This window comes from Ascaphus truei, chromosome 3 (assembly GCF_040206685.1).
Source record: "Ascaphus truei isolate aAscTru1 chromosome 3, aAscTru1.hap1, whole genome shotgun sequence".
In the NCBI taxonomy this organism is placed as follows: Eukaryota; Metazoa; Chordata; class Amphibia; order Anura; family Ascaphidae; genus Ascaphus; species Ascaphus truei.
The window spans coordinates 245181062-245195182 of NC_134485.1; the positions used below are offsets into that span (position 1 = coordinate 245181062).

The window sequence follows — 14121 nt, forward strand, 5'->3', positions numbered from 1 at the left end:
CAAAACATTGCATTTGGGTGTGTTAATTGATGTAATCATTGCATGTGCATATTATTTTCATGCAATTATAAAAGCACCTATTTAACTGCAAACATCTTTCTTGTACGTGTACAGCAGGATTTTGTGTTAAATATTACTTACCTTTGCTGGCCATTGTAATGTTGTCCTTTAATCATTTATGTGTTCTTGTTTCAAGAACATCTCTGAATTGATACTAATATATATGTAGTATGTATTGATATATGCACACACACACACACAGACACACACTGTGTGTGTGTGTGTGTGTGTGTGTATATATATAGTGCTATCTAAACTGGTATAGATGTATTTACAAAAAACATACACTTCATGCTTCCTTGTGAAAACACAGTATTTTAATAATACAGGCCTAATGTTTGACAACTATACTAAGTGTGAGCCTCTAACATTATTGGGCGCAAACAAATGTTTATTACTTAATTCACTCATGTTTATCACCATTTAAATAGGTTTCATACAAGGCCTACTTACTGCCATCAATATGTTGTGTGTACTCCAGCAATATTTAAAAAAAAAAAAAAAAATTACTTTATATATATATATATATATATATATATATATATATATATATATATATATATATATATATATATATAATATATATATATATATATAAAAAAAAAAAAATATTTTTTTATATATAATATATAATATATATATATATATATACATATACACATACACATACACATACACACAATATACATATAGTACAATATACACTTTATATATATATATATATATTTATGAGATAGATATATTTATATATATATATAGATACACACGTATTTAAACTCATGCAGACAGGGACTTAACCAGACTTTCAAATACACACAGAAATGTATGTGGGAAAATAACATTTCATTTTGCAGGTGTGTGTATTTACTGATATGGCTGTCTAAGCACTATTTTCACACAGTGCTCTTTGTTATTTTGCAAGAAAACTCAATGTTACTGAATGAAAAGTGTACAAATGTTTTCAAAAACGAGATAAAAAAAGGATACATGTTTGTCCCACATGCGGCTATCACTAACCACAAATGTTCAAGCAATTATAACTAGAAATCCAATTGGCGTTTGAAATAAGGAGTTACAGTTTATACTTTTGTTGACCTTGAAAAGGAAACACAGCAATTTGTTAGCCACTGAGCAGTTTCATTTTGATGAGCAAAGAACAGATACCTGCACACATCTTTTGTGCTACTCTGCAATGGCTGATGAATTGGTGACAATTATGAATCCGAATTTAGGTTATAAATACATGATTTCAGAAGCTATTTTATCAACTTGCGGACATCAAGCAAGCACACGCCAAATCTATGATTTGATTCGAGCAAAATATCCTTATTACCAAAACCGTCGGCATGCGCGCAATTTTAATTCATCAATAAGATTCACTTTATCAACAAATGACTTTTTTGAACGTGTGCAGGATAAGCTAGAACACAACTATGGTTTCTGGAAGATTGCCAAAGAAAAACATTTCACCGTGAAAGAAGGCACATATATTGTGGTTAAAGGCATATTTATTCCTAATGCCAATAGCAATGGATCCGCTACTACTGTTCCGTGTGAATCGATAGCTGCTGCAATATCTGCACCCTCCATTCCTGAAACCCACATTGTACATGAACATAACTACTATGATTCTGTACCAAGCCTTTCAGCTGAAAATGCATTGGAATGGGTACCGAAGAAATGAACATACCTCCCGACCAATTGTTTGAAGAAAGCAGTGGCGATTCCTATGAGCGCTTCATGGAGGAGATGTGTTTCATACTGGATTCAGCGTTTGGGTCAAGCGTGGATGAAAATGCCTTGCATTTCTGGAGTGACCAGTTGCAGGCAGACGAAGAGTTAATTCTAGAAGAATGGTAAATATAACAATCGTTATGCGTTGACTCTGCGTTTACATTTTTTTTTTGTCTAACCACCATTTTCCCTTTCAATGCGTGGATACAGCGTAACATAGCAGACTGCATAACATGTAGCGATCACAAACAAATTGTTTCCGAATACAATATAGTAGAACCTGAAAGAGTAGTACACATTGCTGACGGAATAAATATACGTACTTTCCTATCACTTTAAACATATTAGCAACATTTTACCATAACTCTAACACATACCTGTTTTGTTATCATGCTACATCTACAACATTTAAAAGCGGGTCCACCACGTATGACGTGGGACCCTTGTCATGGCCCAAGGCGTCCTTAAAAAGGATTACGGATGTAAGTCCCGCCCCCAAGCGACGTGCGCGCCTCAAAGCCTATTGGCTGACATGTTTTGTTATAGTAACGGTAACTGCAGTGTTTCATACAGTGGGGGCGTACACTGGGCGTTAGCCGAATGTTAATTGAGTGGGAGGTGTGTTAGCGTGCGTTTCACGCTGGTTTAACATGACGTCACGTATTGCATTTGCGCATTGTGTTATCGGCCGTCCTTTCTGTCCAAACACGTCTGTTTAAAAAGAATACAGATGTACTCGTTTAGAACGAATGTAGTTTCGTATTCATTGTATTTGAAATAAAGATTGTATGTTTAATCATATTTTCAACCTGTATTGAACGCACAACGTACGCTTTGTTTTGCGCATGCGCAAACAGTTAGTGCAGCCAAGCCTGAAGTGCGTGCGCACACTAAGATGTGCGCGCACATTTTTCAGTATACAGGCAACGTTCACATCATATACATAGTTATGCCTGCTACAAATTTAAAGAAACATTACATACTGATGTACACTTGTACTTCTAAAATATAAGTGAGTGACGTGTGTATGTACACAATCATATAGAGCTGTGTAACGCGTTGTCACGGATACATATATAGTAAGGTGCCATCTTTGACCATCATGTGTTTGCTGTATTTCAGAGATGTCGGGGAAGATACAATCGGATCAATGTATGATTTCAGAAGAGTCTACCTTTATATGAGATGATTGTGAGGAGGAGCCACCGACTACTATACTACATATGGAACTAATTTTATATTGCTTGCAGCGCTTATTAACAAACAATTAAAAATGTGATACACTTATGCCTATATTGCATAAGCACTTAATTAACATAATGATGTTGCAAAATAGTGCCTCATGAATTTTTATTGAGTGTTCTTTAATGACTACTATCATTTTATGGCATGGTGTGTTTTATATATAACAACCATTCCCACTCTGCTAACACATTTGTGTATTCTATTGTGTAATGGAACGTATGACTGTCGAAACTATGTAACAATAATAATAATAATAATAATAATAATAATAATTATAATATGAGCATGTTCATGTATAGCGCTGCTAGTTGTACACAGCGCTTTACAGACACATTTTTCAGGCTCAGGTCCCTGGCCCGTGGAACTTACAATTTATTTTTGGCCGCCTGAGGCACAGGGAGATAAAGTGATTTGGCCAAGATCACAAGGAGCCGACACCGGGAATTGAACCAGACTCCCCTGCTTCAAACTCTCAGTGCCAGTGTGTGTCTTTACTCACTGAGCCACTCCTTCTCCCAATGTAAAGGACACTTACAACCAACTAGCCCTTTATTGTTAAAAATCTCTTGTTACATGGGTATGTTGATAAAATGGTTTGGGACTGTAGCAATTAATGTTATTGGCCAGATGTTGTGGTCCCCTACAATGCATGATGTTCTGAATATGACATCAACATCATGTAATGAAGTACGTTTCTGTGTATATTTCATTAACCTAACTAACTATAGTTTACTGTGTTTATTAAACTTTCTAAAAATACATCGTATAGTCAATATGATGATATAAGCTACCATAATAAAGCTGGTGTTATCATTTGTCGGTGTTATACATGGATCCTACACAAATTGATACAGACACAAACAGTTGTCTTAAAAAGTGTGTCTATGCTAATGTGCACGTGATTGACGTTACAATTGTGAGAATACTTGATAATTATCATCATGATAATGATGAAGTGACGTGAATTATATTGCAAAAATATTACCAACATTGTCATATAGGTAAATTAGAAATGCTAAATGACAGTAACATTTGCAACAAAATAGTGTTTTCTGTTCACAGTTTTACACTTGGTACATGTAGGACACATCCACACACGTGTGACTTATACATACACATGTCACAAATTTAAATTAATGTTGACTATTAATTCCTAGCATTAAAAAACACCTACATTGCTAAATATAAGATGTAGTACGCATTGTTGTGATTACAGGCATTCATGCATGGAGTGTTATGATCAGTCAATTTCATCCGTGATGAATGAGCTCCCGTAAGTAAACAAATAAGTACAGTTATCCCCTTTTCTCCAAACAGCTCTATATTACATGAATGGAATTTATAAGGAAACATACATAAAATGTGATAAAATGTGAGTAATCATTTTCTAATACAATGCACATGAAAGCTCAAGAGTAGCTAAATGCATATACATGATACAGAAAGTACATGTATGTTACATTTGTCTTTAAAACAATATGTTGTGTTTTTACTTCAAATAATTATAGGAAGATTGAGGTAGGCACATCTTATGAGAGATGTCAGCAAATATACATACCATGATCAGTCATACTGGAGATATACCTATAATGCAAAGGAACAATATATAAATTGCAAACATTGACATGCCATCTTCAGTACCGTAAACAACACAGCAAAGTGTGTATTTGGTGTTAAATGTGCAACACCATGTATATTTAATCACAATCAAAATGTAAATGAGCCTGGTGTACACATCATATGGATGTACATGTTACACTGCACCAATAACATTGTATGTAAGCATACTAGAAGCATGAATGAGTATGGGCATAATATGTGTATTGTGTTAGCATAAGGAACAACACAATGCTAAAATATTAGTGCTTTGTTACCCCAGTTGTATTCACATACACACAACTAAAGTACAATTGAAGAGGGATTATATAACCTGTGCAACAATAACATACCGGTGCCACATCCCTTTGTGCACACAGCAGAGAAAAGAAAGGTGTGCAACCCATATTCATCTGTGTCCTAACAGAAGGTTATATAAAAAAACATTATTGTTAAGATAACATAATGTAAGTATAAAAGTAGAACTTGGAACATATATGTTTTTACTTACAAGAAAAAAATGAATTGATGAGATTCTGGCGTGTCTGGCCACCACTGGCTGTTTGTTCATTTTCAGCAGCTACATGGGTGGGATGCTCGTCTACCAAAGGCTCAGCTAGGTCTGATTGTACATTGTGCCTGAGTGCAACATTGTGCAAAATGCAACAGGCAAGGATAATATCAGACACTTTTTGAGGCTTGTATAGAAGAGCCCCACCAGTTCTGTCCAGACACCTAAATCTGGTCTTGAGTAGGCCAAATGTCCTCTCTATAACAGATCTTGTAGATATATGGGCTGCATTGTACCTCTCCTCTGCTTCAGTTTGAGGGTTTAGCACCGGAGTCAAGAGCCACGGCCTAATTCCGTATCCTGAGTCACCTATAATGAATGGAGCACACATAAGCTGACATTAGTGATCAAATTGTACAATGCCAACATTCCTAAATAAAAATGTGTTTTGTGTTATAACATGTAAATGTGTACTCACCCAGCAGCCAACCATGTTCAAAATGTCCCTCTTCGAACGCATGGAAGACTGAAGAGTTCCTCAGGATAGAGGAATCGTGACTGGAACCAGGGAATTTGGGTACCACATGCATTATCCTCATCGTCGCATCACATACCACCTGTACATTGAGTGAATGGTAGTGCTTACGATTGCGGTACACATGCTCACTCTGACTAGGTGCAATCAAAGCAACATGTGTGCAATCGATTGCACCCAGCACACATGGTATCCCTGCTATATTATAAAAGCCAGTCCTGACTTCCAGCCACTCTGTCGCCTCTGTAGGAAAATGAATATAATTCCTAGCGCGTCTATTGAGTGCATAGAGAAACTGGGTCAAGGCCCGCGAGAATGTAGATTGCGAGACCCCGCTCACTATGCCCACAGTTGTCTGGTATGACGCGGAAGCAAGATAATGTAATGAGCACAGCATTTTAACAAGCCCAGGGACTGCACGACCTCTGGCTGTGAAAAAATCTAAATCTCCCCTTATCTCCTGATAAAGAGATAAGATTGCTGCTGAACTCAAACGATAGCGACTTACAATCTCCTCCTCACTCATCCCATCTAACAGGGTTCTCTCCCTGTACAGACGCGGACGAGGCACAACTTGTCTCCTCTGTCTTCTCCTCTGATCTCCTGTCCCTCTCCCTGTCCCTCGGCCTGTCCCTCTCCCTGTCCCTGTCGTATCCGCGTCACTGTCCCTGTCACTGTCCCTCGGTGTGTCCCTCCCTTGCCCTAACTCATTCTCTTCATCAGCATGCATGTCATAGAAAAGAATGTTCCTCCGTCTCCTAAACAATCTCAACATTTTGAAATGAGTAGCTGTGAATGAGCAGGTAATGGGCGTCCTTTAAATAGGTATGTGATGATGTCAGGTGACATAGTAAAATGCAAGGTTTTACATTAACATAATAAAGTACTTGTGTGGCAAGCTGTGTGCAGTTGTTGTGTGTATTCTGCAGGGAATGATGATATTTGCCAATGATGTGACGTGATGCTTTGTACAAACATTGCTTGCAAATAAATAGTTGCATGTGCAATGCATGTAAAACTTGTGAACGCAAGAGTCAGTCATGTAATGAGACAAAAAGGCTGAGATTGATGTGGGAAAAGTTTTGTGTAACATGTGTAATTAGCCATGTTATTGTGACATGTTGCCAACAATGAATAGTCGTGTGCATATGCATGCATTTCTGTAATGAGGATAGTTGCTATAGAATGAGTTTACAAGGTGTCCCAATGATGAATTACTGTACATGTGCGTATAAGTTAGGTTGAAGTGCTTGTAATGCAACGGTTATAATGTAAACATGCAATGTGATTGCGCGTCCAATAAGTGACGTCATGAAAATAGGGAGGACCAAACCTAGATGTAAACATGAGAATTTAGATGTACATGAACGTTTAAAGATGCGTGACACATTACAAGCATTGTGTAATGTAAAGGAACATGAATATACGGTGTATGTGTGACATGTGTGACATGTGTAACATCATGTAAACAATTGTCGATCAATTCAGTAAAATGTGTGCTATGATGTGAGGTTCTCCTTTAAGAGTTGAGTATAGTATTTTCCCTTGCCACATCATCACATGATGAGTAATGTGACCCGCAAATGCTGAAAACATGTAAAAGTATAATGTTATGCAAATAATACACGTCAGCTGTGACACAATGCAGGGAATGCCCCCACACTGTAATGCAAATGACGTTTGTATTGTGAGCAATGAAACGTAAACAGTACTATACTGTTATACGTCCCCGCTCCATTGACTCCATTGATGTACAGAAGATTTTTTTTTTCTAAGTGCCGTTCCGGCAGCCTTAGCGATCGTTCTCCCGTCCAAACTGCCAACTTTAGTTGGCGGGAGAAATCGGCCATAACATCTCAATTTCGTAGTGCCGATCAGCCCCGATAAGCTGATTTTTTTTGTTGAATCCAGCCGATTTAAAAAAGTGGCGATCAGTGGCGAAAACAGGCTTATCGGCAGCCGACTGGCCATAACAAAATAATCGGCTCCGAAACCTGGCGAAATCAAGCACTTATCGGCGCTTACTGAATCTCAAACCCAATTTTGGCTATAAAATGGTGATAATTCCCTTATCAACGCTTACTGCATGAGGCCCTTAGTCTTTCTTGGTGCAGGTTCCTGCTGTAATGGTGGCAGGGTCAAAGGCCTATCTTGTCTCCAGGATCAACGCCCAATCTTGAGAATCTTTTAATGAGGCCTGTTCTCCCGCTGTTGGAAGCGATTAGCGTTAATGGGAACCCCCATTTGTAACGGATAGGATATTGTTATCCCATAGAATATTCGTAATCTTTTTTGAGGTTATGTCTGCGAGCAAGGGTAAAAGGTGCTAGGTCATGGTAGACCTGAAGATAAGTCTCTTTGAAGATAAGATCAGGTTTAGATCTGATTGAGGTTTATATAGTTTCCTTGGTTTATAAAAATAAATAGTGAATAATCACTTCCCAATGGTTCTCGCTGTTAGGTAATCTAGGTCTTAAGGCCCTAAGTGAGCAATTCAGTTAAGATGTATCCTCCCGGAGGTCTGGCAGGATGGGTCAGAACAATTTCAGAAGATAGACGTCGAGTTTTGTGACAAGTTCAAGTATATTGTGAATACATCGATTGTTGCATCAAGCCATATTTTCTATGTCTTCTGGTTTGTCCAAGAAGTCGGAAACTTCTTCATCTGTTATATTTTGGATGATTAAATCTTTGTCTAGCTTATTTTCAAGAGCGTCTGTCCTCTCAACCAGAGACGTAATTTCGAGTCTTATTTCTCTGAGGGCTTTTTGAAGTTCTAGTTGGAACAAGTCCTTAATGTTTCTGAGGCATGTTCTATAGTGCCGGGCGCGTGCTACGCCATGCGCGCGCACAGAATTTCAGTTGGCTGACGTGAGTCAGCCCTTCTACACAAGGGCCGCGCGTGCGCACGGCAGGGAGAGGGGAGCCGACAGAGCGGCGAAGATGGGAAAAGCATTTTTTCACGCCGCTAACGGCGCTGAATGTATGTATATGTGTGTGTGTTTATATATGTATGCATGTGTATGTATGTATATGTATATGTGTGTGTGTGTATGTATTTGTGTGTCTGCACAAATGTAATAAATATTTTATTTTTACCAATGTTTTTTTTAATAAATAATAAATTATACACACACACACACACACACACACACACACACACACACACACACACACACACACACACACACACACACACACACACACACACACACACACACACCCATATAAACACACAAACACTGTACCTTCACAGCTTCTATAGTATACATACAAAAAGCATGCGGCACGTGCACGCGCGTTCACATAGGCACGAGCGGCCGCATGCTGTATAGAACGGCCCTAAAGCTCTTTGTTTTTTTTGTTTTTTTTGTTTTTTATTATTGACTGACTAATATTCAGATTCTGTGTCTGAAGGAGCTTGTAAAAAGGCCCCATCTTGATGAGCCTGCTATGTCTGTTCCTTTCTCTTGAAAACCTCTTAAGACTTCTTAGTGAGGCTTTTTTTTTTTTTCTTTTTTTTTTTTACGGGGAACCTCTGATATTTCAGTGGGTAGTTAGTCGTGGTTGCTTCTATTTTGGGAAATTAATTACGGAACAGCTGGCTCGTCCTCGAAGCCCAACGACTAAGCAGCCATCTTGTCCAGTGACGGGCATGCGCCTTAATATAAACTTTTTGTGTTCATTGGAACTGCTATGTTTCACCATGTTATCTTGTTATAGAATTAAATGGCTTCAGCAAGGGAGCAGGGAACTTTTCGGGACTATCCTTGAAGATCAAGTATATATTCTCATTGACACTTCACACTCCATGAAGAACAAGCTATTTTTGGTGAAGGAGAAAATATGTCAACTTATGCAGGTAAGATTAGCTACATCATTTTTTTTAAGCTACAATTATATAAATAGTTACTCATTCACAAACAGCAATATATTATATAAAAAAAACATAATTATAACATTTAAATCTAAAATATATAAATATTACATTATTTTCTTACAACCATGAAAAAAGCTTGCAATCTAAACAGACTTCTTTTATCTTAAAATATTTAAGCTACATTATTATTTATTTATTCTTTCTGTTGGGGTTAAAACAAAATTACAATTTTGTTTTGTGATTTAACCAAGTATTCATTCATACCTAGATATCTACCCACTGTTTCTCCTCCTACAAATACACTGCTCTTCTGCTGCCATGATCTTTTGATGCCTATCTTAGAGCTGCAGACCAAGCGTTATCCTACATATGTTTTCTTTTTATAAATCAGTTCTGTACTATGAGAAAATACTTGAAGCATTTTTTTAAAACAACTCTGAATTACATTTTTAATGTATTATAATGTAACAAGCCTTTTTTGTTTCTATTGCAACCATTTAAAAAGTCACATCCCCTTCCACTTCTGAAACAGGCCTTTTCGGGCCCTGCCCTCTCTAGCAGTACACCAACTGTATCTAGTGACTGCCTGGTTACATGATCTTCCCCCCATTTGTTATATTAATATGCATATGCATTCCACTTCCTGCAGAATACTCCTCTGCAGTCACGTAGTAAAACCCCGAGCCAAATCTTCACCGATCGATCACAGGAGGACTGATCGATTGGCAACTTAGCTAATTGCTTATCATTATGTGAATTGTATTGATGCACATATTAAAGTGAAAAATTATATAAAATTAAAAAAATAAATGGCAGCTTGGACTGCTGCTTTAAGAACACTACTTTGCATTGAGGTTCTGGACCCCTGAGAGCACATCGACCAATCTGATAGCAGGAGCAGAACGCTCGGATCATTTTCTCTCACTGTTTCACTTATATAAAATTCATTGGTGAAACCTGAAAAGCATTTATTTTGTAAGAAAAAGCGATTTCAATGACTGGCAACAGACAAAATTGTTTCTAACAGGAACAACTTCGACACAAACGAATGTTCAACTTTGTCAAATTTGATTCCCGCGTAGAGGCTTGGAAAGAAAAATTATCGGAAGTTAATGAAGAAAAGTTGAAAGAAGCCTGGTTTTGGGTTAAAGAACTTCAGGTAATAAAGTGACGTTTAAGGAAATGTACGCAGTTGTATATTTCACACTTATTAATGCAAAGTTATTAGATCATTTCACAAATTTACTTCACTTTCATTCATTAAGAGACCAAATCTAAATCAAATTAACATTACAGACAGAAAGATCGAAAATGTGTTTCCTGCATGAGCAGAGCTGTGTTACAGGAACATTGTGTGTGTAATCATTGAATAAAAAGTGAATGATTGCCCTCTCTCTCCCTTCTACCGCTGCTAAGCTCTTTCTCACTGTAGCAGAGGTTCAAAATATTGTTTGTGTTTGAATCAGAACAATAAGGGTAGAACAACGATAGGGACTGACCCTATAATTGTTTATACCTTCACTTTTTAAATTCCATGACTTTTACATCAACTTCATTTCTATTATTTTGGTGTAGGCAATATAGTAAAATTTAAAATGAAATGCTATCTTAGGCACCTATTCAGCATGGTGTGACGTTGATATGTCTGCAGTGTTGTATTAATACCCATTCACAGGAATGGAAGCTGAAGGTTTTTTCCACCAAAAAAGTGTTTTTTTCAATTGTTTTTAGGATAAGTCCTCTTAAAATATACAACATCTTGTTCTTTTGTTCTTTTCTCCTTCTCCTCCTCATCATTAGAAATAGTAAAATTGGTATGTATCACTCAAGCATCATCCCGTTGCTTATATAGAGAAAATCTCAGCCTTTGGTCAAAAGTGCCCGATTTTGGAGGCTGATATTGCAGGATTGCAACATCATAAAAATAAGAACTCTGTTAAATGGCAACCTTAACAAAAAAGCTGTAAGCACAAAAAGAGAAATACTGGGGAACGCACATTTTGCTAATGATGTGTTACAAACCTTGCACCATACTGCATGGATGGTAATCAGTAATACCGATTACCGGTGCTGTGTAATTGAGATAGTGCTTTCACATTTACACTAAAAGCAGCGTTTAAATGTAGTAGATATGGGGCAGCATTTTTGCCGCAAATGTTGCCATCGTTTTTGAGCCTTAAAGTTCATAAATAAAATGCCTTGCTTATGGTGAAGCTTTTTTGTCTGTGATATATTTCATAGTGATCTGTTTAACCCCCATATTGAAGGTACACTGATGAGTCAAATGTGTATCTTGCTGTGAGCATAGTAGATGAAAGGCTTTGCACACTCGGTGTTATTTGGAGACGGTCAGATACGTGACCTTGCATATAGTTAGAATAACAGATTGCTTTGAATATTAATCACATGGAATCTTTGATATCTTATGATTCACTCTGAGCCTCTTGAGAATTGTTTCAAAAGGAAACTGAGCTCAGAGAAGCCTTGGACTAGTGGAACTTCTGTTATAAATATATTTGAAGTTGAGATACCATCATACATACTAAATAGAGAAGTAACATACATTCTTTGGATATAGATATAGATATACAGTATGTATATGTCCAAATATATGCATACATACATGCATACATACATACATAAGCATATATATTTTGCGCCCGAGGCAACTGTGCCCCTCCCCCCAACAGCACACTGACAGACACACGGCGCACTGACAGACACACGGCGCACTGAGACACACGGCGCACTGACAGACACACGGCGCACTGACAGACACACGGCGCACTGACAGACACGCAGCGCACTGACAGACACACAGCGCGCACTGACAGACACACGGCGCACTCACAGACACACGGCGCACTGACAAACACACGGCGCACTGACAGACACACGGCGCACTGACAGACACACGGCGCACTGACAGACACACGGCGCACTGACAGACAGACGGCGCACTGACAGACACACGGCGCACTGACAGACACACGGCGCACTGACAGACACACGGCGCACTGAGACACACGGCGCACTGACAGATACGCGGCGCACTGACAGACACGCAGCGCACTCACAGACACACAGCGCACTGACAGACACACGGCGCACTGACAGACACACGGCGCACTGACAGACACACGGCGCACTGACAGACACACGGCGCACTGACAGACACACGGCGCACTGACAGACACACGGCGCACAGACAGACACACGGCGCACTGACAGACACACGGCGCACTGACAGACACACGGCGCACAGACAGACACACGGCGCACTGACAGACACACGGCGCACTGACAGACACACGGCGCACTGACAGACACACGGCGCACTGACAGACACACGGCGCACTGACAGACACACGGCGCACTGACAGACACACGGCGCACTGACAGACACACGGCGCACTGACAGACACACGGCGCACTGACAGACACACGGCGCACTGACAGACACACGGCGCACTGACAGACACACGGCGCACTGACAGACACACGGCGCACTGACAGACACACGGCGCACTGACAGACACACGGCGCACTGACAGACACACGGCGCACTGACAGACACACGGCGCACTGACAGACACCCGGCGCACTGACAGACACCCGGCGCACTGACAGACACCCGGCGCACTGACAGACACCCGGCGCACTGACAGACACACGGCGCACTGACAGACACATGGCGCACAGACAGACACACGGCGCACTGACAGACACACGGCGCACTGACAGACAGACGGCGCACTGACAGACACACGGCGCACTGACAGACACACGCGCACTGACAGACACACGGCGCACTGACAGACACACGGCGCACTGACAGACACACGGCGCACAGACAGACACACGGCGCACAGACAGACACACGGCGCACTGACAGACACACGGCGCACTGACAGACACACAGCGCACTGACAGACACACAGCGCACTGACAGACACCCAGCGCACTGACAGACACACGGCGCACTGACAGACACACGGCGCACTGACAGACACACGGCGCACTGACAGACACACGGCGCACTGACAGACACACGGCGCACTGACAGACACACGGCGCACTGACAGACACACGGCGCACTGACAGACACACGGCGCACTGACAGACACACGGCGCACTGACAGACACACGGCGCACTGACAGACACACGGCGCACTGACAGACACACGGCGCACAGACAGACACACGGCGCACTGACAGACACACGGCGCACTGACAGACACACGGCGCACTGACAGACACACGGCGCACTGACAGACACACGGCGCACTGACAGACACACGGCGCACAGACAGACACACGGCGCACTGACAGACACACGGCGCACTGACAGACACACGGCGCACTGACAGACACACGGCGCACTGACAGACACACGGTGCACTTACAGACACACAGCGCACTGACAGACACACAGCGCACTGACAGACACACAGCGCACTGACACACATTGAAACACGGCAGCACAGAAACTCCTCCCCATGACATCATGTATAGAGCAGGGGCGGACAGAGTCCTGCAGCTCGCTGCCTCACGCACACA

The 14121-nt window shown here is 40.6% G+C and overlaps 1 protein-coding gene across 3 annotated transcripts in view; it reads left to right on the forward strand.

Annotated features, from left to right (window-relative positions):
• VWA3B (von Willebrand factor A domain containing 3B) overlaps positions 1-14121 on the forward strand; it is a 161324-nt gene that overhangs the window by 39319 nt on the left and 107884 nt on the right. For all 3 annotated transcript variants that reach the window (XM_075590547.1, XM_075590548.1, XM_075590549.1), the window contains 2 exons: positions 9405-9543; positions 10589-10720. In XM_075590547.1, the coding sequence (XP_075446662.1) occupies positions 9405-9543; positions 10589-10720 (271 nt within the window). The remainder of the gene's footprint in view (positions 1-9404; positions 9544-10588; positions 10721-14121) is intronic.